Genomic DNA, 26,325 nt, shown 5'->3' on the forward strand with positions numbered 1-26,325 from the left:
AAATGGAGCTGCACTATGAGCGAAATAGGACAGAGAGCACCTCCAGCATGGGGAGAGCAAACATTTGGGGAGGCATTTCCCTCCCAGCCCCATGTCCCAGGGTCTGTTTGCACTGTCCCACAGCAGGGGCACAGGGGGGGCTGTGTTGGCAGTCACACAACATCCTACCCAGACCAGAGGAACAGTTGTGTAACACAGACAGGGCTGAGCAAGGGCGAGCTCCAGGCACAGGTGACTCCAGCAGAGACGCACTCTGGAGTGCTCTGTTTATCATCCCAAACCAGCAAAGGCAGATTTGCTTTCACTGATGATCATTACAGGCTCAGGAAAGCCTGGCAGCAGGCTCGTGGTGCCACTTCAGTGTTCCCAGCTCTACTCAATTTTCATCATTCAGGGAGGTCAAGTGTGAGCTATACAAAGTGACAGGAATTATGGAAATGTTACTGAAACAAGTGTTCCCATCCAGAGGCCCTGGGCTGTCACTGGGATGGTCTGGGACTGGCTAAAGGGATGGCTCAATGGCATGGGCTATTTTGTGGAGCATTAGGTAAACTGTGGAAAGGGCCCAAATCTGTCTTTCTATCTCCTGAAAGGTTTCTTAAACTTCTTTTCTAAGCTTCTTTCCATTCTTTTCAAGGTCACGTTATTGAGCCACAGGGTGGTTCAGACCCTCCAATCTGTCTGTAGATTTGTGGTTCATATCCTGATGTAACCCCTTAGAGATTCTCCCTCTGTTATCAAATCCACTTGCTGTTTGCCCACAGTTCACATCAGAATTCAGATGGCAGCAATGAAATTAAGGAAGATATGTTGAAAACTTACCTTTTCTCATTTTTTCGGGAATAGAATCAGTGACATCTGGAAAAGACCTCAGGGCACTCTGAACCTACAAATCAAGGTAATAGTCAAAGGCCTGTATCATGCAGACAGCAGTGGACAATTACCAAAATAAATCACCTGGAATAATCAGACATGTGGGCCAGTCATGAGTCTTACACATCGTCAGGAGTCGTGAGGAATCAGGGCTTGGTGAGCCTGAGGCAGACAATGACCTGCACCCTGACCCTCAGGGCAGCAGAGCCATCACCCACCCACAGATGTCCTTTTCCTCCTGTCTGGAACAACCACAGCAGTGTGTTACCAAGGATCTTCCCTAGTTACCAGTGCCACTGGTATTCTGTCCTTGCCATCCACCGTCCACTCTTTGAACAGAACTGTCAGTGCCTCCTTTCTCATCCCTCTCTCCTCAGCTTGCTTTCTTTCCATCTCCTCCCTGGCCTCACGTTTTTCCTTTGCCTCAGCCTTCATCTTGACCAGCCTGCAGGACATGGGAATATGGATTGAAAAGATACCATCATAAACGTACTCAAGATTGATAAGCCTAAGGAAGGAACTTTTTACTGAAGTTCTTTTTCCATGTGGTAGACATTTAAGGGAAAATCATCTGTGCAGCTCTCCCATTTTGTGTAATTTCAACAGCGATAAATTTTACCTTCACATTTATAATGGCATTCATCATTTATTGTGTAGATGTCCTTCAATTCCCTTTCAATTTTAGCAAGAAGACAGGTGCATAATTTTGCTACACTTGATTTACCAACAGAATTGCATCAGTCTCCTTTGTCTCCAAGCCCAAGTACCTTTGCACACAAGCACTTCACTGGCAAAGAACAATGTTCGATGAAATTTCTGAAGCAGCCTCACACAATAGAGCCCTCACTGCCTTAGGACATGGATAATACCCCAACCTCTCCATCATTTTGAACACATAGAGTTTGCAGGCTTGGACTAACAGTAGCTCCCTTTCTTGTTCTTGTTTTCTCTGCTTCCCTAATCACCCAGCCATGTTTTTTTCCCAATCCTCTATTTCACACGACAAAAGAACTGAATAAAATTGATCCCGTAGAACTGTGATAATTTTGACTTTTTTAATTTATGACATGAAAAAAAAGAAAAGCCTTTAGGAAGGTCAAAATGCTTAAAGCCAAAGAATTGGTTCATATGGGGAGGACAGCTCCTGCTCCTGGAATCTCTCTGCACTGAGGCAGCTGATCATCTTTGTGCCCTTCACACCCTCTGTAGCTACTCAGAGGAAGGGGAATCGCTCCTCTTTTGTACCTGAGAACTCCAAAAGCTGTACTTTAGCTAACAATTCCTGCTCCCTTCTTCCCCCTGTGTTTCACATGCCATGAAATGGGCTCATCCTGTCCCTGCTCTCTTCTGGGGTCATCCTAGAAATTAGAACCCATCAATATTTTCTTTAATGAACAGAGAGACCTGTTTTACATGTCACAGCAATTCTCTTTGATCACAGTCAGTTTTATCAGCAGGCACTTGTTCTTCATGGCCATTTATCACAGAGGTTTCTTAATGAATCACTGGGTTCCTCAATCAATGGTGGGCATTGCACAAGTCCTGCTGAGGCAGCTCAGCCTCCGGCACTTTGATACCAGGGGAAGGGTAAAATAATTTCCCATCTCCTGACTCCTTCCCAGAGCCAGCAAAGGGGAGGAATGCAGCAGGTACCAACCTAAATGGACTCACAGATTCTCCTCCAGTATATGCTACAGACAGAGAGAGAAAATAGACCATTTGTAGATGCAGCTCCTCCTTCAGAGTCTGCAAGTCACAAGCAGAGAGAGGGCTGTGCTTGGAGCTGCCAAGGTGCTCTGTGATTAATCTGGGCAGTGTCCAGCACGAGTTACACTCTGTGCTGCACCTGCACTGGGCTGCAGTTTAGCATTGATTTGTAGGGTCCTAAACCACTGGTCCCTGAGGTGGGACATTTCCCCCCAGTCTGTAACAGCAAAGCGGGGATAACAGTCCAGGGCACCCACTGCGAAGTGAGCTCGTTTCATACCAGACATTTCCAGAAAAGATGAGATGGCAGCGAGGTGACTTCTCCCTGCAGAACCAAACATGTCTCCTCAGGAAGAGATTTGCCTGCCTCCCACACAGGGATGGGTGACTCAGCCTGAAGGACTGCCATCCCTGGACAAACACATCTGTTCCAGGTATCAGTCCCTGTGGATAAGGAATTTCTCCCATCTGTTCTCCGGCGTGCCTCGACTCCCAGTCAGGTGGCAGTTAAGGAGAAACTGGAGGAAGCCCAAGTGATCTCACTGAGGATGGGTAAGCATTAATTGGGAACCTGTGGTGAATCCTGCTTTTCCTGAAGGGAATGCCAAGACTCTCAGGAGCTGCATTTGGGCCAGAATTTCATCCCTCACCCTTCTGGTGCTTATGTGGGAGATGCTGAGCATGGACTGGCACTGCTCCTGTTACAATTCTTTCCTGTTTGGAAAGCCAGTGACTCACATGAGGAGTCTCAGTGCTGCATGGTGTTTGTAAAATCCTCTGTGTTGCTGTGATTTGAGAATCCCATGCAAATCCCACAATACAGCCATCACAAATATGTAAATCCTGAGCTGTGGTGAATGCAAATCCCATGGGAGTACTACCAGTGGATATGCAAAACCTGCTACAGCTGGGAGATTACAGAAACCCCCGTGGCAATGCTGCCTATGGAGATATTTATTTCTACAAGACTTGATAGTCACTTCCTTTGCATCAGCTCTGAGAGCTACAAATTGAGAACCTGCCTCCAAATGTAAACACGGGCTTAACAGCCAAGGTCAGGATCACAGGTCATGGGTGGCCAAGGCTTTGCATTCTACAGGAAAATCTGCCCTCTCCAGAAATAAGCTGTGATTCACAATGAAAGCCAAGAGTATTTTAGTAGAGAAAAAAAATAACACCAAACCACAAAACAAAACCAAACAAAAACCCAACTCAAAACCCCAGGAAATTTTTGTTTTAAAATTCAATTTCCTTTGCAAAATAAACTGAGATATGGTTCTGAACTTCCTGTATGCAGGTGTCCCTCTGTGAAGCAATATAAATGATGAAACAGTCCTAAAGCAAAGGTGTGGCAAGGCTGGCATCCTAAACATCCCCCCAGAAAAGGCTGTGCTTGAGTGAAAACTCACTGAAAGAGATATTTCCCCAGCTCATTTGTTCAGTGGACCAGCACTTAAAAAATAGAAAATAAAACCGAAATTCTTTTACCAGCTCCATTTTTACCACTGTATGCCTGCTTATGAAGAAAACCCAAAAGCTGAGCTCTTGCACACTGACCACAAGGAGTCAGTTATAATTATTTTTATCTATGGGGAAAAGGAGGTGACTGTATGAAAATCACTTCTCACGCTGCTTTAATGCATTCACACCAGGCATGCTGCAGTGAACTGCAACAGGATGAGGAATGGAAATGTAGAGAGAAGCTCAGAGCAGTAGAGAGAGATTTAACACATCCTTTTATGCATTATAATGCTGAGAACTTCAATTATCTTCATTTAGGGTTTATGCATAAGACATGTCAACATTTTACTTCCCTAATTCCTGACACTGAAACCCTGAAACCAATTTTCAAGCTGTATGCACTATTTATGCAAATAAAGAGTCAGCCATTCAAATAGAAGTCATTATTCTGCAAACATAGATACAGAATGAAGTGATCTAGTAGTGAAGGAGTAATTTTGACATCAATCACAGTCACCTCTTGATCATCTGTAAACTCAAAAGTTCGCTTCTGTATTTTTCTTAATAGAGCAATGAAAATTAAGCATTATTGCTCACCGAATGCTCTCACAATCTAAGCTCAGCATACTGTAAGGGGACATGGAATCCCCTTCCAATATTCATTAAATAAACTTTAGCAAGCAGCCTAGAAATAAGCAACAGAATAAAATATTAAACAGTTTCTACTTTAAAGGGAAAAATAGAATCTGGAAGGAAAGCTTAAGTAAAAATCTCAGGAGAAGGAGTTTCTACAGTGTTCCAGGACAATGTTGGTGGTGGTTTGGTCAAGAGAAATCATCCTGGAGGGGAAAAGAAAGGTTACATTTTTATTATGTTTGGAAGAATAGAGAAGAAATGATCTGAGGAGTCTCTTAGACCTTTGATAGTAACACCTGTCCCAAAGAACTGCTGTCACTAAGCTAGACCGGTTTGGAAGCAGTTTGCATTGCACATATGTAATTAAGATAGAGTCTAAGGAGGAATTATACACTTGTGAAGGGCAGAATATTGCCTTAAACAGGAATAACTAGTGTTTCACTTTGTGTGACATGTTCTGGCATTTGTCTCAAGTTTTTATGAGAGGCAAACACTGTCCCTGGCACCGCACTCCACAAGGTGTGTTCTGTTCAACACCTCACCAGCCAGGCTGCAGTGACACCATTGCTTTTGTAGGACAGAGACCAGGACACCAGCCCTGGCCTCGTGAGCAGCCCCACTGTCACTGCTCTCACCTCTCTGACGTTGTACCTCGCATCAAAGATTTGAGCTCCTCCGCCACTATCTTCATTCCTCTCACGTACGGGCCCGGCTTTGGAGAAACACCGTACAGAGGGTTATGTCGCATCAGATATTCTGCAAGATAATTAATGGGGTCAAATGTGCCTGGGTCTTTGTCTGATACAAGCACGTGCTTTCTTTCCACTTCCATTAACAGATTTTCTACTCCTGGGATTAATGTAGGTAGGAGTTTGTCAAGCAAATAGATGCGAGTATCGAGTGTCTCCCTCTCTTCGCTGTACCACTCTCTGGCCAGTGAGTCACAGGGCTCTCTCTTCTCTATCTTTTCTTCTTCTGCCTTTTGTGCTCCAATCACACTTGCCTTTGTCTCCTGCAGACTCAGACACCTTTGTTGTACCTTTTCAAAAAAACACTCTTTCCACGAAGAGTAATTACTAAGACGTGGCTGTTCATCATCCCCCTGATTGCTTTCCATTTCTGTGGCAGCTCCCTCCTCATGTCCAAGTTTGGGATGTTGCAGACCTGCAGGTTGTGCTGATTCTTCTGGATGAGCAGCCATACCTCAATCACTGTGACACAGAAAAGAAGCAGCTTGTTATATAATGCCAAAAGATGCAGCAGTGCCCTAACAGGTGACACAGCAATAAAGCCCATTGTTAGGGATTAACTACGATTTTTTCTATGTTCCTTTTTTATTCTGTTACTGCTGCTTTGTACTCTTAAATAAATACAGCCCCTTTACTTCAAAGAGCAGTAAATGATTTATAAAGATTAATTATGTATCACAACAGCCCTTGGAGACAGAGCAACTAACTAAGTGCGTTCCTTTCTTAGGAGAGAAGAAACTGAGACACAAAGGGGGAGTGATTAATTGCAGGTCACTTAGAGACTCAGAAACCAGGAGGTGAGCAGTGCTCAGAACTTGTTCCCCAGTTCCAACCGGTGGAATCCTCTTACCCCCAGCACCATTATTTGTTTTAGGTCCATTCCCTGCCTCCAGGAAATCCAGTGGATATGAGACTAAGGAAGCGAGTAATGGAAAATGTCAGATACCCAGCAGCAAGATTCCTCTGCACGCTGCCTCTGCTTCAGCTTCTCTGCAGCTGTGAAGAACACTGAGGAAGCTTGTCCCACAAACTACTTAACTTCAACTTTGGCAACTATTTTTAACTCTGGACATTTTGTTCAGGTAACAAGGACCCAGGTGTGCGGATCAGCAAAGCTTCCACAGAAAGGGAAACTCTACACCATGGAGTCTGTAATCAAGTTGTTCACAAGCACTTAATGTTGTAGATTATTGTGTAAAAGAGGTATCTCTCTTTACAATTTCATGAACCTTGCTGCTTTCTTCTCAAAATGTTCTTCCTGTGAAATATTAGGAAGAAACTGAGCTGCTCACATGGCACAATTTGAAAAATGTTTCAGTGTGTCTCCAGGCATAACTGTCTGCATCTGCAGAGGGATTCACACACACGGGATGGAGCAGAAGGCTGGCTACTACTCGATTCAAGGCATGAAAAAGCAGCAGCATGCTGCCAAACCCAGCTCAGTGTTAAACAACAGCAAGGAAGGGGGATATTAATGAATAGTCCAACACCTTTCCAAATTAAAGATGAAACTCCACTCAGAACTTGCTGCCACACTAACCTTTTCAAGTTTTTATTTAAAAGTGCTTTTCACTGAGGCCTCTCAGTATCCATAGCAATACTGCTGCTTTTGATATGTGTTGCTCTTGCTGTTCAAGCATTTGTAGCTGTTCTGAACTGAGTTCAGCCTTCCAGGAAATGCATAAATATGATCTACAGCCCTCCTGGCACACGAATATAATTACTAATATGTTGACCTTCTGGTTCATTACCACTGTTGGAGTGCAAATGCTGCTGGATAGGTGGGATGCTTCACAGCATTGCATTTCTGGGTCTGTTTTCTCGATGGGCTTGTTGGCGTCTTCTGGTAATTTGATTTCAAAGATGATTACCTGCCAGGAAATGGGATGAATTCATGGCTCAAACTGCCTGCCTGACCCACACAAAGGTTTGCTACCACTTGGTAGCTGGTTTTGCCACTGAAGGACATGAGCTGAAAAGGAATCTGAATTTATGGTGGTAAAAAGGGAAACCTGTCCACCTTGTTGAGTTGTTCCTTGCTTAGGTGAGTTCCTTTCACTGAGCTGTAAAACCAGACTCCTTGGTTCAAAGCAGGGGTGTTAACCAAATGTTCTGGTCACCCTCCAAATCAGCTGGTTTTGTTGGGCCAAAATAAACTGTTCTTGCAGTCTCAAATACTTATGTTATTTTTTTAAACATCCTTTACGAAACCCTCTGCAGTTTCTGTGCAGTGTTAAAGTGACAACTGGCCTCTGCTTCATGAGGTGGCTGATTCTGAGAGATGATGGATACATTTTCTACGCTGCTCTCAGCCCTTTGTTAGGATGGTTGTGAGGATTTGTAAATGTTTATAAAGTATCTCTATGTCTCTGACCAAAACAAAGCATAAAACAACTGGTGCAACTGTTCTATCTCAATTCCAGGGCATTCACAAAACTCCAGGAATGGAAGCAGAGCCCAGAGAACTGTTCCCACTTCTCTAATGCAGTACAGATGAAGAAGACTAAGAGTTCATGGAAGAACACACAAACAATACATAACTGTTCAAATAAACAACAAAGGAGTGCTAGAATCAGGCCCTGAAGCCTGGAATTTGTTGAGGATAACAGGGACACACCTCCAGCTTGGATAACACACCACTTGCTGATTTACATTAGTTGAGAATTTGGGCCATAAGGGAAAAGTTGTGAACTGAAAGGGTGCTCAGGCATTGGAAGGGGCTGCCCAGGGAAGGGGTGGAGTCCCCAGCCCTGGAGGTGTTCAAAAAACGACTGGACGGGGCATTCAGACCCAGGTCTAGTTGACAACGTGGTGTTTGGTCAAAAGCTGGACTTTTGAAAAGATCTTGGAGATCTTTTCCAATCTTAATGATTCTATGAGTCTGTGATTCTACAATAATATAGAGAGCTCTCATGGCCCATGGCATTCCCAAATGGAGCCCAAATAACAGTAAGCATGGAGCACAGGGGCAAACTTTAGAAACAACGAGGAAACTTGAAATGTCATATAAAGTTTCCTGTAAGCCTTTGTTCAAGCTGAAGGCAAGATAAGCTCTCCATTATTTAGTAGGATGCCACTTTCCTGGCTCTTCTTCTGTGAGAAAAATATTCCTGCTGGAATCCCTGCAGGTACAAAAAGATTATCATTGTGTTTTCTGTACAAAAACCAAATGTGCTCATAAATAAGATTCTTATGGTTTCATTGCTATTCTGTTAGGGAATTTTGATGGGTGGGATAGGGCCAGGAAACACTAAAGTTTGTTTAGGTAATATTTTGGAGATGTTTGAGTTACAAAATCTTTTCAAAAACAGAGTCCAAATCTTTTTGATACTCTATCACTCTAATGTGTTCCACAGAGCATGTTTCTCTCATCAATCACAAAGAGCTCAACACCCTTTTCATACATGATCTTTTCAATACAATGAAAATTTTAAAACATTTTCCCTTTTGCTTTCTGAAGCTTAGAAGAACTGTTTTTCTTACCTTTGAGGCAGGTATCAAAATAGATCTTATTCCTCCTGCATTCAAAGTGGCTTTGCAAATCAAGAGGAATTTAATACATGCCCATCTGTTCTCCACCATTAAAAATCTTCAAGTGAATTAGGGATCTCTCAGCCCTGCTGTGGAGCTGGGCTGTGAGTTTTACTCCTCTGTGTGTTTGCAGTTGCTAAGCAATAATCCCAAAGGTTGCTATGTCTTTCCACGACCAGAATTGCTGTAGGTTGTCTTTTGGCTTTGGCACAGCCCAACAGACTCTTCTGTTGCATCACATGACTGAAAATAAAATCAGAGAAGGACCAGGAATAGCAACAGACAACACTGAGGGCACAAGCAGAGAATCTGCAGGTGCCCAGTGACAGGCTTACCTTCAGATTCGAGGTTCGTGAAGTCCAGCACTGTCACAAGTCCATTACCAGCTGAAGGGAGGACTGTGTTAACCAGATGCGAGAATCTGAGACGTAACAAGAAATTAATTACAAACTCAATTTAAACATTTTCAGGCTTTCTTTCTTGTGAAGAACCGCGTTGCTTTGAAGCAGCCTTGCAGGAAAGGCACACACAGCACTAAATAGGGGGGAGTGCACAGTGCCATTTTGTCAGTCTGCTTTTAAACCTGAATCTAAAGGAATTTGATGAACCTCCTTTCATAATTTCTCCTGTATTCTTTGAAGAGTAATATGCAACACAGGGAAAGGAGAAGGGAAAAGACAAACACATCTACAACAGCCATCCTGCACTCATTTACTCTAATGCAAATCAGGTGCCTCTTCAGCGATTTCCTTGGGTTAGGCAGGACTTCCAGCTGAGAAATTTATGGCAATTTCTGCCAGGGAACAAGGTTTCTCCAATGCTGGGTTTAATTTGTATTTTGTACTGGAAGTGGCATAATCTTTAGATTTCCTACCTGCAGGAAAACTGGACTGTGAATTTATCTGCAGTAATTGTCATTGGAGCAGCTGCCCTCAGGCACGGTATTAGTCTCCATTTCATGGGACAACTTGTAAGAAACCTTGAAATAGAGGAGGTCAACTTTCACGTGAAAAATAAGCCGTAATAAATTACCATTTCTTTGCTATTTATTTGGAAAAAAATGTATCAGAAGGAAATGCAGTGCATTTCCAAGACATGTTGAAGTCTAGCATCAATTATGTTAACAAAATGAAGCAGAAAATTAGTGCACAGGACTAATTTAAAATGAGGCTTTAAACTGGATTGTGCACTTTTTTCCTCAAAGCAGGTTGCACATGATTAATTCCTGTTATCTCTTCTCCCAGGTGTGCTTGGTTTTCCCCCTTTGCAATTCAGAATTCTGTTGCTATTATGATTAACTCACAAAACTTTTTTTCAGCATGAAACATAAATTAAAAAGATACTTTCCCTTCTCCAAAAGTGATTTTTTTTTCCAACCCCCAAACAAGAGTATACAAATAGAACTTGGAGGAAGGGATCAAAATGGCTCTATTTTTGTTTTTCTGGTAGTGGAATCCCGTGGGTTAAGCAAACCTTTAATTGTACCCTATTTAACTTGGCTGTTATCCCTTAATGTTTTTGCTAAGCAAAGTGTATCTTTTTATTATGCCATCAAATACTTGCACTGTTGACAAAATAATGGGCTGAATGTGTCACCACAGATGTTTTGCTGGAATTGCCTCTTCTATCTTTTTTTTTTTTCTGTTTTTCTGTGTAAGATACATTTTGGGAGCACTCTGATGTCTTTTGCAGCCAAGATTATGCAATAAAAGCCCTAACATGTAGTAATAACAAGTTGTGTTAGCCAGAGAGATGTTTGCAGTGTATTAAATAGTCAGTTTTGGAAATGTGTACAAAACCAGCTCATGTACAGCTCCACATCCTTTAAATGCTACACTGGGCTGGAGCTGCAGGTGCTGACCACACAGGAAAGAATAAGGCCACAGGCTTCCAAGCTCCTTTTTGTACCAACCCTGATGCTGTGACCACAACCTGCCCTCTAATTGCTCTTTTCAATCCCAATACATCTGCCTTTTAGCTTCCTCCTCCACATTTAAATTCTGCTGCTGAAAGACACTGCACATGCAAATTATACCTTTCTAAGGGCTGGAGAAATATCCCAATCTGTGATTACTGCAGTTAACAACTGATATGTTGGACTTGCAGCTGACTGTAGATATCAACTCTATTATTTACATGTGGTAAATGTTTTTTGAAAGTGTTTGCTGTTCAAATACCTGGAAGAGCTACAGGGTACATAAAAATTACACAAAGGTAATTTTGGAAGTTGGTGTAAATAATCATTTCTCGATAGTAATCCCTGCGTGACTTGATCAAAATCCAAGATGAAACGCCAGTCCCAGGTAATGAAATCTGCTACAACACTCCAGGAACTTCGGTCATCCACCCTCTGTACCAGCGCAGAGGTATCTGAAGATGAGCTGGGTGCCTTGAAGCAGCCCTAAATGTGCAGGAATGAAACTAAACAACCTCAAATTATACTTCAGAGAAAGGCGAATGGTCATATGCCAGAAAAGGAAGAACTTTCCCATCCTCAAATGGAACTCCTGCCTCTGCTGAAAACCACGGCAAAAACTTTACAGCATCGTGGCCTCATGTCTGGCTGCCACCTCAACATGCTTTTTAGTTACTTAATTTAAAAGGTGTCTGGAAGGCACTTTCTTGACCCCTTTGCCATAAATCAGTGTGCTGTAAGCACATTATCCATAAATACCCTGTTTCAAAACAACAACATTTTGGTTGTAAAATGCAGGACAAGGGCTCTTCATTTACCAGTGGGTTTTGCTTAGTCTCCCCATGTGCTCAGATCCCTCTGGGGAGTCTTTTGGATGTGCAGCCCACTCTAGAAACTCACTTTGGTCCAGTTCAGGGAGCCTGTCCTCAAGCCCTGTCCTCCATCCCTCTCCTCCATCCTCGCCTGTCCACCAGGAGGCAAAATGCTTCATTAGCGATTCTGACTTCTCCATTGCAGCAAAGCCCAGCAACAGGAGCCTCCCTGATCATTATTTTAACTGGGGAATAACCTTAAGAGCGACCAGGTGGCTTCCCCAGCACTTACGTTTACAGGGGCAAAGTGCAGTCAGCCTGAGGAGTAGATCAAAGCCACATCAGCCCTGTGCTTCAAAGGAATCTATGGGTTAATACACACTCTCGACAAAGAATTTGCTCTGTTTAAATATTTAGAACAGCTTCTGGTTATCATTTCTGGTGGTGTCACTCAATGCTCCATACAATTCTCGATCCCAGTTACCTCCTTTGCATGAATTTAGTGGATTCTTTATCCAAATTACCCCCTTCCCATGAATTCGGTAGCACCAGGCTGAAGCTGCAAGGCAAATGAAGTTTAACAGCACTTGACCCTTTGCCTCAGACCCCAAACCGCTGAGCAGTTCTGCATCTGTGGGTGTCTGAGAGCCCAAAATATCTCGTGTTCTCATCAGACCCGTTTTTTTTGGTGTTTGGGCTTGTGCATCAATGTACCACGAGGTGTTATATGCTGTTTTCATTATGGAAACAGTTACTATTGCTACCACAGCTGAGGAAAAGCTACATTATTTGAGAGCTAATGCCAGCTTTCACCAGTGGGTGCCAAGCCCGCTGTCACGGATCCCAGTGGGATGGGGCTCCCCAAACCATCACCGGCCAGGAGGCACACTGAGGGTGCCCAGCTGACACACACTCATAAAAGCCACCTCTGGGGCTGAGACACAAGAGGGGCGATGCTGGGACTCCCAACTCCACTGTCATTCCCTCAGGGACCGGGGTGGATGCCAGGACCCCCCCCCTCTAGCCCCCTCAGGGACAGGGGGTGCGATGTTGGGCCCCACCTCACGCCCTTAGGGACCAAGGACGGATGCCGGGCCCTCCAACCCGCTCAGGAACCGGGGGGGGGGGGGCGATGCCGGGACCCCCTCTGCTCCCGGTGTTCCCTCAGGGACCGGGGGACGATGCCCACACCCCCCTCCCTCAGGAGCCGCCGGCGCCGCGGGGGTTAACGCGGCTCGGCCGCCAGGGGGCGGCGCCGCGCGCGCGCTGACAGCCGGCGCGTGCGCGCTGGCGCCTCATTGTGCCCGGCCGGCCCGGCCCCGCCGCGCCTCAGTCGGCGAGAGGCCGCGGGCGCGCGCGGAGCTGCTGCCGCTGCCGCCCCCTGCGGCCGCCGCCTCCGCATCCCCCCCCCCCCTTCCCCCGCCCGCCATGGAGTGACGGCCCCCGCCGGACGGCCGGACGGGGGGGCCCCGCCGCGCCTCGATGGCTCTGGTCACGGTGCAGCGCTCGCCTACCCCCAGCGCCACCTCCAGCCCCTGCGCCTCGGTGAGTCCCCGGCGGGCGCTGAGGGGGCAGCGCGGCGCTCGGCGGCCGTTGGGGTCCGGCGCGCGGCGCTGCGCATGCGCTCCCCACCCCCCCACACACCTCCCCTCAGTCGCCCCCCGGTGCCGGCGGGGTCCGGGCCCCGGGCTAAGGGTGAGGGGGGCCCGCGGTCCGCCGGGAACGGGGGTCGCACACCCTGCGCTGTGGCCTGGTGACAACCCGGGGGACGGGCGGGGGGTCCCGCTGCCCCTCAGCAGGCCCGCGCTGGGGCAGCGCAGTTCCCTACCGGCCCTCGGGCTACCGCGGGGTCCCGGTCAGACCCAGCCCCGCTGTGAAGGATGGGGCAGCGCGGGGCCGTTTCTATGAATCCGCCTGGTTCAGTCCGTGCTCATTGTGCGCGGTGGGAGAGGCGGGAAGCGTGTGTGGAAGAGACCTGACATGGTTGGGGCTCCGGCCGTGCTCAGCTGATCTCATCTGACAGCACCTCTGGGTATCCCCCGCGCCCTGCCTTGGCCAGCACATGAGGGTGTTTTTTCTGCCCCTTCTTCCGAATGCTGACTATAATTTTCACGGGGCTGTGTCAAGCCCAGGACAGGCACAGAACGGCGGATTCCAAATCCCCGGGTGAGATGTGCAGCAGGACAGACGTTCCCATCACTGCCCTGGGTCAGGCAGGCGGTTTGGAGGCTTCTGGCTTTCCATGCTCTTTAAACGTGGAGACAGACTGTTGTTTTAGTACTTCTGTATTGTAAAATCCTGCTTGTTAACCCTTTAAGATGCTACCAACCCTGTTTCCAATGTAACCAAGGATGAGAGTGAAAATAGCTTGCTTTCGCTTCTGTGTGCTCAGTTCTAAGTTAGCTTTTATCCTTAAAAAACCTCATGCATTATCACACTGGCGTTATGTCTGGTTTGCAAATGTTTGGAGGGAGAGAAGAGTTGAAATCCCAGTTGCTTCCACCATGGAGGGGGGGGAATGAAAAAGCCAAGTACTCTGAAAAATATTTCTTGTTGTGTTAGGTAACCTCTTCAGAAACTAGATCAGCTACTTGACAGGTCCTGCCTGCCCTGGCAGCATTTTAGCTGTCAGAACACTTACTTTTTTTCTTCCCCTCTTTCATTCCCATGCCTCTCCTAAGGTATGTTTATTTAGCAACACAGATTAATTTCGCTTGCATTTCTCTGCTATAAATATTAATGTGCTGCCTTACTTGGAGATTGCTTCCCCCTTTAACTTCTTTACCCTTTCCACTATTCCTTTTCCCATACGATTATTGCATTTAAGACGCTTCGTGAGAACAGATAGAACTCTCTTGGCATCCTTCTTTCTCCCACTTAGATGCATAACCCCTCCCTTTCTTAAATATTTTATATATATATGAACAATTAGTTGTGTTCTCTAAAGCTTTTCCATCTGGAACAGCCAGGCTGTTTCCCAACCAATTAAATTAAATTGAAGCTGTGCTGATTTCTGGACACTACTTAGTTTTTAAATACAAAAACAACTCCCTGTGGAGCCTGATAAACCCAGAGGGTGAAGCTTTCAGTGTATGTATCTATATTCTCTTTCTTCCATCCCATAGTACAGAGTGTACTCTGTGCCAGCGGGGTTTGTACAGCCTTGCTGCCCTATCCAAAAATAAGTGTGTGGCATGTTCCTGGCCTGCTTTTGGTTCTCACAATTGCTTCTACTTTCTCACACTTCTCTTGCAGTGTAAAGTGCAACTGATTTTCATCACATTCTGCCCTTAACTGCTATTGTTTGAGCACTTCTGCATTTCCTGTTGCAGCTTCCTAACCACACTTCAGGGGTTTGGCTGCCCTTTTAGCCTCTTGTTAGAGAGCTGGGCTCGTTTCTCCATCCTTCTGCCAGGGTTTTGCTGAGCTCGTGTGTGTTCCTCCTCTGCCACAAACTTCTTGTTTCTTACTCAAAACTTTTGGTATCATTTCAGATTGTGATCCCTCCTCGCCTGCTGAGGGTTTGTGAACAACAACATTTTTAGTCCTTAAGAGAGCTTTGGGCCTGCCACACTTGCTGTTGGGATGGATCCTTGTCACCTTCAGCAGGAGGACTTGATTCTTTGAGTTTTAATTGAAAATGCTTCAAACCACTCTGTTGTAAACTGGTGGTAGCTTCCTTCTATACAGACCAGTAACTATCCCCAAGTTACTACTTTAAAAGAAAGCTCGTCTTGCTGAGTAATTCTTATGAGTAGTGTAAGGGTCTGTCCTGCAGTGAGGAACACGCTGCTTTTGAGCAAAGATTTTCTGGTGACTGCTGGAACTTTGCTGTTCCAGCTTGTGGGCAAGGGAGAAGCGTGTTGGTGTGCAAGCATATGGCTCTGTCTAATTCTGTTTCCAGGTCACTAAGAATTTTGAGGACAGAAATGGGTTCTCTTTAAAATTGCTCAGTGTCTTTTTCCTTTAGAGATTAACTTCTCAGACAAGGAGAAAGGGTGAAATTGGTGTCCTCAGACTGAATTTTTTTGCATTAAGTATGCCCTATAAACTGTTATAATTGGCTCTTGTGGATTCAGGGGAATAGCTGATCTCAATCATGCTGAAATTGGATGGCTTTTATTTATAGGTTTTTATCTTGTTCTCATTGCCATAGAGCATCTCATGAGCATTCATTTCAGGGTAGTTCATGCAAAGTGTTGATTATACATTTACAACCCTCTGGTTGCTTGATGACTTGTAAAATTCCTTTAATTGTCAGTCCAGACTTTTGCTGTTTGTTTTGGCCTTTGGTTATGCAGTCACTCTTGAGAAATAAGACTGCAATCTTCACTTCTTACAGCAGAGCAGTTGTCTTCTGACATGCCCTGTTGGCACAAAGTGGTCCAAGGCAGGGCTGTGCTTCAGTACAATGTAAAGCTGCCAGGAGCCAGAGAGGGGCTCCCTTGGTGCTGATGCTGATGTATTGTTATTCAGGGCAGTTGTTGACTAATACATCTGTATCAGAAAATAATCTGTTGAACTTGCTCTTTTAAAGTATTTGTATGGACAGTTAAAAAAAGAAAATCCTATAGTTTCTTTAAGGTGCTTTTTTTTTTTTTTTTTTTGTCTATTATATCTCTTTCCTGAGAAGTGAAGAAGCTGGGCAGGCAATCTGGCCCTGGCTGCTCTCACAGTTCACTTGCCTTCCCTCCCCTCAGGGAGACAATATGCTTTTATTGGAAGGGACCGACTGACCCAAAAAGAGAGGATATGCTGTACATATATTGTTCTAAAATGCACAGTTTGGGGGGAAAAAAAATATGCTAAAGCAAATGAAAACCTAAGCCATTGAAGTTCCCCTCCTTAATCCCAGGAGAACAGCTTGAGCAGGAAGCAGAGTCCTGCAAATGTGTTGGGGAGTCTCTGTCACGTTGTGCTTGGGAGCTCCTTGCTGGTGGAATTTACTGGAAACACTTTTCCCACTTATTTATGGGGCAGCTAAATATAATGTTTCTCTACCCCAGTCCTGTAGAGACTGAAGCCTACTTTCCTTGGGATAAGAAGTCGGACTTCTCATAGTACTGTGTGAGTGTTGGCCTAAAATGGCCATTTTTAGGTTGAGAGGGAAATTTTGTCTTTTTACTTATTTCACCCTTTTTTAAATCCACCAGCTATGATGCAACTGCTGCATTTTAGATAAAAAACTCTTCAGCTCAGTTGTATCTTTGGAATTATGAACTTATATTGAAACAAACTGAGTGCAATACACAGTTAAGTTCTAACCTCTTGAGTTCCAGCAGCACATAAATTTTTGTGTTTTGAAAAGGACCTTGTAATTTGAAAATGAAAATAACCTGTGATGCTGTAATGAGTCATTATCTGACCAGTATTGATTCTTGCTGTTTAAGGAATGAAAGTAAGTTGAAAAAGACAGGGTACAGTAGCTTCTATAGTTATTTTGGGAGCCAATGACACATTTATTTGAGTGGAAAATACTATTTTGAGTGGAGACTACCATTCACAAAGCAGTCTGCTGGAAGTATTTTAGTGTAAGAGGGCTACCCTCATGCAGGGGTAATGCCTGAGGATTTCCAGTTACTGGAAAAAATTCTGAAGGATCTATAGCTGTAACTCTGCTGTCTTGGGAAAAAAAAAAATAGCCTTTGGGCAGCTTAGCTCAGCGTAGCTGCTCCCTGATCACAGGCTCAAGGTTTCATTCTTCAGTCACAACAAACCACATCCTCCCAGGAGCAGCTGAAGCGAGAGGGCTGCTCGCAGCCTCCCGGGAACGCCCGTGCTCTGGGAGCTCCTGCCATCCCTGCAAGAATGTACTGGACAGGAAGACTTCAAAAATGCCCTTGTCCTTCTAGAGTTCAGCTGACATAAAGCTGTTACTGTCTTCATGTCTGACTCTTGCTGGTGCCAAAAGCAAGAAGGATGAGCTGAGCTGCTGGTCTGCGACCGATGCTTCGTTCCTGGGGACTGGCCTCGCAACATGAGAGCACTGGGCTGGTCAGCTGCCTGCTCCAGGTGTTCCAGTTGTGTAGTTCAGCCTGTGAATTTAAGGAATCTCCTGTCTGGGCCGCTGATTTGCCTGAGCACTCTTTTAATTTGATTATTAGTGACAGGGAAGCTCATATCTTTTGTATAAAAGGGGAATCTTGGAAGCAGGAGAAGAAGGAGCTGATATCTGTTGGAAGTAGTGATTTAAACAAGGCAGACAGTGTTTCTCACCTTTTGGCTGGAAGCTCTTCCTCCAGAGTGCTCTGTTGAAAGGGATAAAAAATTACAAAGGCCAAAAGCCATTTTTGCATTTCTGAGTTGGGCCATATAAATTGATTAAATTACTGTCAACCATCTGCAAAATGTCTTATCACAATACTCCAGTACTGCAGTGTGTGTGTGTGTGTGTGTTCCCGTGTTTTAGTCAGCGTTTGGGCAGGCCCCTGTATGGCCGGGTTCGAATGTGTCAATAGCTTTTTGCCCAAATAGAATGACTCTGAATATGCATCTTATCAGCGTTGCTCACTGCAGGCTGATCCCCTCTGGAAGGCAGAGGACGTGGCTGTGAGATGAGTCACGCAGTTAAACAGCTCGTTGCTTCCATGGTGCGACGCACCCTTAGTGAGCACCCAGAGCTGGCAGTGCCCTGTGAACTCCTTATGGCCCCGGTGAACGGAACCGCCCGTGGCACTCACAGAGTGGGTCTGGCTTGTGGCTGCTCCCTGCTTTTGGGTGCACTGGTCCTCTTCCTTCTCCCAAGGACCTCCTGGGCTACGGCTTCGCTGCAATAATGGAGTTGCTGCATCCACCTGGGCTGTTTAAGGATGAAGTTAGTGGGGAACTTGAGGCCACAGTGTAAACTGCTTGAATTGAGGTAATGAAAGACATGAGATTATTTCATCTGACCCATTTGGAAAGAGCTCTTTTATCACGGATCACGCTGTCCCTGTTCTGAGTTCGTACCAGAGCTCAGCAGGTGGCTTGGATGCTCGAGCTTTTCACCGCTCTGCAACTAGAGCAGTGAAGGAGACCTTGGAGAAGTAAATTCCAGAGATGTTGTCTCAGGAGATGATCTTCAACTTTTACCTGGATTCAATATCTGAGGAGTGGATTTCAATGTGGAAAGCCGGTCCTGTCCCAGGGGACTGTGCCTGTCCTATTACTCTCACTTGCTGCTATTGTGTCCCTTCTGTTTTGATGTACAGAACTGTCATATTTAAAACTGCAGCGAGAACTTTTAAGACTTGTTCAACTGGCTTGGTTTAGCTTCAGTGTCTGACATCTGAGAAATGTGTATATTAGGATTCTTCAGGGAAAAACCAAAACATATTAGGCTTTTCATCTCTCAACCTTTTAGTGGTGATGAGAGGGAGGGATAAGGCATATGTCTTGCATGTGTAAAACACTTTGCTTTCCAAAGGAGAGCTTTGTTGGTAGTTTAAGGACATGTGAGTCTTCTGAGTGAGGCAGGACCAACTCTTTGTCTCAATCCATCTGAAGATGGAGTTTCCCATGGGTCTCTGAAGCTACTGAAAGGACTGCAGAGAGTCAGCAGATGTCTGTGAGCTTCTTGTGTGGTAGCAGGTATCCTTCTGAGCCTGCTGCAGTTCTGGAGCATCTTCTGTAGGAAACAGGGTGTCACACTGAAAATTTAGCTCATGAGTAGCTGTGGGGCAGGCAGGGAAATGACTCAGCTCTCTGACCTACAGACAGGAGCTAAACCTAGTTACAGGAGGAAATGCTAGGTGACGAGATAAAGGTGTTTCTGGAATAAGGATTGATTCTTTTTTTGTTGTTCTTTGTTTCTGTTGTTGTCTTTTTGGTTTTGTTTTCCTTTCCGCAGTCCTCCTCAACAGTTTAAAATAGTTTAAAGACAAACAGCTCTGGGCATGTTCTTCAGAGGTGCTGTAACCACAGTATTTAAATACAGCGCTTCGAAATGTGGTGTGGAACAGCTTATATTGTCTTTCTGAGTGAAGTGCCAACCTTGAAATGACAGCCCTCCCCTTTGCCCTTTAACATTGCAGAATGGTTGACAAAGATTTAATTCACTTTCTGAACAAATATTTTTCTTATGTAACATCTAGTGAGTTTCGTTACTGGGAGTTTCCTCTGTTTTTGTTTTCAGCTGAGTTGTGCTTATGTGGGAGAGCAAGCTTGTGACTTCGAAAAGCGAAGTGAAACAGGACAACTTAGACTTTTTTGTTCTTTGTGGCATTTCTTCCTCCTTGGTAGTATTTTGGTTCTGCAGCAGTTAATAGAATGTCTAAGCCTGAATTCCAGCTCTTAATGAATCTTCAGACAGCAGCTACCCCTGTAGAGTGGGTCGAGTCTAATTCTGCGTGAACTTGTCAGTGCAGCTGCACGTGGGAATCAAATCTTAATATATTTTCTCTTGCTTTTTGCGTCCACCCGTCATCGTGTCCCTGAGCTGTGTCACTGCCTCAGTGGTGTCCTGGGAATGAATTGTCCTGTGCAGCTTCTCTCTGCTCCTGAATCTCGAGTAAAGGAGTGTCAGGGCAAACTGATCTGAACTGAGCATATTTTCAAATGCCTTCCCCAAAGTTGGGCACAGTTATATAAACTTTAAGGCAAAGGAGGCATTACGAGTTAACGTTTATAGTGTGACTGGAATAGGGTTTGCATAATCTCAGCGGGTGAAATGGATATTTTTCACAAACATTTTACAGATCCCTGATCTCAAATGGTGCTTCATGCCGCAAAGATAAGAACTGTGCTACAGGCTTCTGCAACCCACACTTCTGGTCTCTGAAGTGGAATTTTTTTTTTTCTCTTACACATACACCAGAAACTGCTCTTGTCGGGAGGAAGCTCTGTTTAACTTAGATCTGTTCATGTTGACTGTAGATGGCTGAGATGGTTATTTTGGGGCAGTTTCTGTCTGGTTCTCTTATGAGTGAGAAAGTTCAGACTTGACTTTGCCTTGAGGAGAAGGGAAAAGTTTGACAATTTTTTTTTAGTATTTGAGGAGAAGATGGCATGAGCCAAAATAAATTTTTAAGCTTGAGTACTTGTTCACATCTTGATCCTAAACTTGGGAAGTGCCTCATTTAAAAAGTAAAATATTAAAAAAACCAACAAACCCAAAACTAAACAACCCCCTCCCTACAAACATCCCTGCAAAACCTCGAAACAAAACCCAAACCAAAACTACTCAGCTTGTTTGGAGTTTAAACTTGCAAGTTTGGTTTAGGACAGATGAGCAGAGAAGACCTCGAGCTGAAGGGAGTAAATGCAAAGACAGCTTGAGGTGAGAAGTGATCTGTACGTGTCAGAATTTCATGTGCTTGCTGTGACGTAGGACACCCTGCACACTGAGGCTTTGCTGTGCTGGTGAACGTTCCCTGCACACGCTGTGGGAAATGCTGAGGAGCCCTGAAGCAGTGAGAGATATCAACAGGGCATTAGTGAGGAATGGTTTCTGGGGGCAGATGGGGAGCGATTTCCCAGCTGAGCACTGACAACAGGCGTTTTGGCATCGCTCCCCTGGCTCTGCGTGGGGTCAGCGCTCCGTGTGCTGTGGAAGCTCCCTGTGCAAAACGTGAGACCTTCCTTCTGTGAGAAGGAACCAGCAGCTCTTCCAGCAGGTGCAGCCTTTAGCTGCAGCCCTGAAGATGTCACAGAAATGTTTCCTGTCACGGGCCTTTGATACTGTCAGACCCAAACTGAGGAGTTACTCGTGACAGAGCAGTGGAACAGGCCTGAGTCTGGCCTGAACATTTCAGAAGGCCCAGCTTTGCCTCGTGCCTTGCACTGCTATGATAAGAGAATTGGGAGGGGAAGCTGTGTTCAAGAATCTCTAATCCATGATGGTGGCTCTGACTGAAATGGAATAATCTTGTTTTAAAGGGTGCTCTAAAGCACTAAAGCTTTATAAATATTAATTTTGTTCGTTTGTTTCCTAATAAAAGGCTTTTATTCATGAAATCGCTATTTATTTATTAACCTGACAAACTAATAGCAAGCTCTCTTCTTTCAGTGTATGCATGTGCCATATCACAATTCTGCTTGTCACCGTAATAAGAACTTCATTCATCTGCCTTAAAATGTCATTGATAACAACCTGGCAGTGGCCCAGCTTGGAGCAACTTAACTACAAAAGGCTGCATTGTAAACCTTTCTGAGAGTACATGCTACATTAAGTCTAAAATTTAAAAAAAAAAAAAAAAGAGAGAGAGAAAGAGAGAAATGTGCAGGCTGGTCCGAGCTGCACACAACTGCCAAAGAGCTTCAAACCTCTGAAAAAAAAAAAAATTGAGGTCTGTGTAGAGGAGTTCTGGCTGCAAATGGGATGGGTTTGGAATGAAGGATGCATTCTGCTCCCTCTGAAACCTTTGAGGTGCACTGAATTTATAAACCTCATCTTCAAATGAGAGGGAATGTTTTGCTGAACCACAAGCAGCTAAATGAGAGCTTGTCCATGTAAGGATCTTGTTATTTTCCTTTAGTCTCTCCTTTCTTCCACCGGCTGCCCGGGATAAAAACTGCAGTCTGAAAATAGTCACAGGCCTCTGGGAGTTAACTGCTGGAACACTGTGAGGGAGTTTGTCTCGGGTATAAAAACCTTCCCTGACCCCAGCTGCAGCCTGTGCACCAAGTGCATTTATCCACCCGTGGGGTCAGTGCCAGGAGGGTCTGTCACACTGTGCCAGTTCCTCTGGAGGTGCCTCAGCTGCTCATTGCTCTGTAATCCTGCATATGGGACGTCACATTCATTGAAATTTAAAAAAAACTATTATAAGTGCAGCTTGTAGCCTGGGTGAGGGTGAACTGAACTCTCACAAAACAGAGGCGGAGTTTGTGAACTTTATGGAGGGAAGCTCCCGGGGAACCTCCCTTCTTGCACGTGAGGGCTGTGGGTTTTGGTACAGCCCCTGACTAACCCAGCCAGCCTCACTAAACAATTTAACAGCTGAGCAGAACGAGAAGCTTTAAGGCATCTTCATCCAAGGTCTTCTGGGAGCACTGTAAGCATGCAGTAAAATACCGTGGTTCGCATCCTACGCTCCAGAGATGCAAAAGGCTCAGATGGTGTGGGGAAGGGCTTGCTCACAACTGATGGGTGTATAGTCTGATTTCTTAACTGGAACAGGGAGTCTTTTAAAAACAAAACAAAACAAACCTGCAATTTCATGCTGCTTCACTTGTGTGGTTTTTGTTTTGTCTCTTTCTTAAGTATAGTGTATGGACAGCGCCATGGGTTAGGGAACACTTCAGCTTCATCTTCAGAGACTTTTCGTATGTAGCCTTCTGCTGAAGTCAATGGGTGTGGAGGTAAGCGGTGCCGAGTGCTTTCCGACAACATCACTGCCACCCACTCTGCAGCCTGATGCACACAGCACTCCTTGTATTTCAGCATTGTTTTTCTCCAAAAAAGTCGCATGCGGTTGCACAATGAAGACACTGCTTATTTGTGTAATGCAAATCTGTTCCTGCTTGTGGGTACAAAGTGCAAGCAGAGAGCATCAAAGTGTGGAGACCTCACAGATCCTGCATGAACACTTGCCACTGAACCTCAGTGACATCCTGCTTTATGTCAGAATAAAAGATGACATCACAGTTGGTCTGTGAGTGAATGGGATTTGAACTTGGGGTTGAATGTTGCTGCCTGAACCGTTTGTGCTACTGATGCTCAGCATCCTTTGCCCTGCTACTGTTTGTTTGTTTGTGTATTTTTACAACGGCTGAGTTTAGTCTCTCAAAGGTTAATTATTTTATCAGGAGGCAGTCAGAATCAGCAAGAGTTTCCTGTTTCCATGTCTTTCTGTTGATTTCCTTTTTTGTTGAAACACAACTTTCTCTGTTGAAACACAACTCAGTTGCTGCACTCTTGAGTTCCCGTCTAGTGATTTCAAGTGGAGGGAGGGGGAACTGTCTGAAATAGCCTGATATTCTCACAGAGATATTGACAGTGGGGTCTGGTGGCTAAATTGTTGTGATAAGACACAAATTCTTTAGCTGATGCTGTTGAAATCCGCTGACTTCTCTGTGCTCCTAATAGAAGGCTTTAAAATATCCAGCTGCAGACTGATCCTCTCCAAGCATGTGACACTGACATCAGTCCTAGAAGTGAGGCGTTGAACTGCCTCCAAAAATGAGCTCATCGGGTAATATTGAATGCACTGATTTAGCAAAATATTGGTTAATTTGATTACATGGTCACCTGTACATACTCTTTGAAACACGGGCATTTGTTCCATATTTAGTTGCTGTGTTGTTCCAGATGCTGATGTTATAGAAATCCTCTTGATCAGATGCTGTGCTCCCACTGTATGCTGGGAGCTGGGCTTGGCAGAGCCCGTCTCTAATTGCCACTGATGTGCTCCAAGACTTGCCAGTTTCTTGGCTTTTCTTGTCCCTGCACCCCTCCCAATAAGCTGTAGGGAGTAAGAGTGGGATTCTGTCCTTAAATCATCCTTCTAAAGCCACTCATAAAAACCGCTTGATTTTCTAAGGGCTCTCTTGGCTTTTTGAAATGGCTGCATTAAAACACAGCCGTGTCCTTTCCCAGGAGTTTGGGTAGTGGTCCATCTTCAGCCTCACCCACCATCCAAAGCAGAGGGACCAGTATGAAATTAAACCCTGGCAGAAAGGCTTCCTCCCTTGATGTAGCTTGAGGTCAGCAGTAACTGCAGCCTTCCTGTTACAACCCACACAAAGAGCATGGATTTGGGCACATAGGATGATGCTGACCCCAAATAAACAAATTTGCCCATTATTTTGTAAACTTGAAGAAATTCTTTATTTACCTGTAATTTCAGTAGGAGTATGTTCTAGATGCTGCTGTCTGAGCACCCCAACATAACATCTGATTATTTATTTGAATCATGGGCATGAGAGAAACAGCATGTTAGAAGAAAGGTTCATGTGAATTTGTGCAGGAACAGTTTTGTCTCCCTCCCCCCCGCCCAGGATTTTCTGCCTGTTACTGCATATTGCAGGATTGTTAGTTTTGGATGCTGTTTCCTGCTGAATGCAAGTCTTTAAGAAGCTGCCCATAGTGTTGCTCTTTTCTTTCAAGAAACACTGCTGCTGACTTCAGACAGAGGAAGATGCTGTGTCTTACAGGGCTGTAACGATGCCTGCATTTGCAAGCTGTTGTGCAACTGAAGAATTGCTCTGTGCAAAACAGTGGACAAACTGCTGCTGAAGTGCACAGGGAGTTGAGGCGATGGGAAGCCCCGTGTTTAGAGCAAGAGGAGAAACTGGGTTTGAAGATCAAGATAGGAAAACTCTGGTCCTGCAGGAGTAAACAATCCCTTAGAGCAGCCAAGGAGGCTGGTTGGTGTGAACTCTGTGCAAAGTTCAGTGGAGAGTGAGTGTGCTCCAGCGTCCCGGGCAATGCTGCCTCTTCCTCCTTCTTGTTTACAAGAAGCTGGCATGATTTCAGAATAAACTTCTGAAACATCCTTGGTGGGGCGGAGGATTGGGATGACAAAATACCTCTTTGCGTGTAGAAAGTTACTGCTAAAGCAGCAGCTATTCAAGTTGGCTGAATGGCTGCTGCCTGGTTTTGGTTAATGTCAGGAATTGTGCTGGTGGGAAGCGAGTCCCGGGGTGGGAATGTGCAGTCCCCGTGGTGCCTCAGCAGTTCATAGCGTTCTTCAGATGCTGCCTCTGCAAAAGGAGGGAATAAACTTCCGCCTTTCCCAGTAAAATGCCTGTGGTTCACACATCGCTGAGTTGGTTTGGTCCATCTTTATGTAACAATTACAAGAGTGGTGCAGAAAACACGCAGGGCACGGAAATGGAGAGCTGAGCCCCCATCTATCCTCTGCTGCTGGAGGGCGGGAGGAGGTGGGGAAAGATGGGAAAGAGGAAAACAGCTTTGCCTGAGCCTGTTTTGATACTGAAGAGCTCTTTGCAGTGATTTGAGAAGGGGGTGGGGAGAGAACCAGATGCTCTTAGGAAGTTCATACCATTGTTAATAATGTAATTCACAGATGGTGGTGAAGGCCTTGAAGAGGCTTTCATGCAGTACTTACGCTCTGTAACAGAGCGTCACATAAGGGCTCACAAATAGAGATGACTTAATCCCAAGGATGAGTCTACAGTGATCTGTTTGATGGTGGCTCTGCAGATCACTGCAACCTTTTTAAACAGCTCAGAGCCTTCAGGATCTCTGAATGCTGAGCACTAGAACTGGACCAATCCCTAATTAAATTGTCGGGATAAAATGTTAGCATAGCCTTGAGACACTTTCCGATGAAAGTGGCTCTCATGAAATTACAAAAGAAAAAAACCAAGTTCCTTTGTCCTGGTACAGGAATGAGTACAGATAAAGTGTAGTGATCATCAGTTTGTACAGTGCCATCTTGTTAAGAGGTAGTTCTGCTTTTATTTCCATTTGTCTGGCTGGAGCTGGAAGCAAAGCTTGTGTATGCTCTGAATAGCTGTCAGTGCTTTGTGACAGCCAAGGAGAAGGAACATCCTTGCTTGTCCTGGATTGCATGTCCTCTTTTTGAAAAAGAAGTCACTCTTACCTCTAAGCTTTATAGTAAATGAACAGGCTGCTGGTTTTCAAACATGCAGAATCAGAAGGGATTTAGCTCAAGTCTGTGCAATTGAATTCAAATATTTGTATGTTTGTGAGAGGCTTATTGATAAGGTCTGCACTGGCTGCTGGTCAACTTTA

The 26,325-nt window shown here is 45.0% G+C and overlaps 2 protein-coding genes across 7 annotated transcripts in view; one reads left to right on the forward strand and one right to left on the reverse strand.

Annotated features, from left to right (window-relative positions):
* EFCAB5 (EF-hand calcium binding domain 5) overlaps positions 1-13,290 on the reverse strand; it is a 36,500-nt gene extending 23,210 nt beyond the window's left edge. For 2 of the 6 annotated variants that reach the window (XM_027891535.1, XM_027891529.1), the window contains exons 1-4: positions 13,199-13,286; positions 5,313-5,888; positions 1,162-1,318; positions 823-886 (exon numbers count right to left, since the gene is read on the reverse strand). In XM_027891535.1, coding sequence (XP_027747336.1) covers positions 823-886; positions 1,162-1,318; positions 5,313-5,878 — 787 coding nt within the window. In that variant the 5' untranslated portion in view covers positions 5,879-5,888; positions 13,199-13,286. Of the gene's footprint in view, positions 1-822; positions 887-1,161; positions 1,319-5,312; positions 5,889-7,177; positions 7,298-8,909; positions 9,360-12,168; positions 12,238-12,745; positions 12,766-13,198 lie in introns of those variants that run through there. The other 4 variants (XM_027891531.1, XM_027891534.1, XM_027891532.1 and 1 more) reach the window with 4 other exon arrangements.
* The window catches only part of SSH2 (slingshot protein phosphatase 2), a 91,218-nt gene continuing 78,001 nt past the window's right edge, over positions 13,109-26,325 (forward strand). Inside the window, exon 1 of the mRNA XM_027891526.1 lies at positions 13,109-13,229. Coding sequence (XP_027747327.1) covers positions 13,167-13,229 — 63 coding nt within the window. The 5' untranslated portion in view covers positions 13,109-13,166. The remainder of the gene's footprint in view (positions 13,230-26,325) is intronic.

The sequence above is a fragment of the Empidonax traillii genome, unplaced genomic scaffold (assembly GCF_003031625.1).
Source record: "Empidonax traillii isolate 1590-97213 ecotype Southwest subspecies unplaced genomic scaffold, ASM303162v1 scaffold322:size1131127, whole genome shotgun sequence".
NCBI lineage: Eukaryota > Metazoa > Chordata > Aves > Passeriformes > Tyrannidae > Empidonax > Empidonax traillii.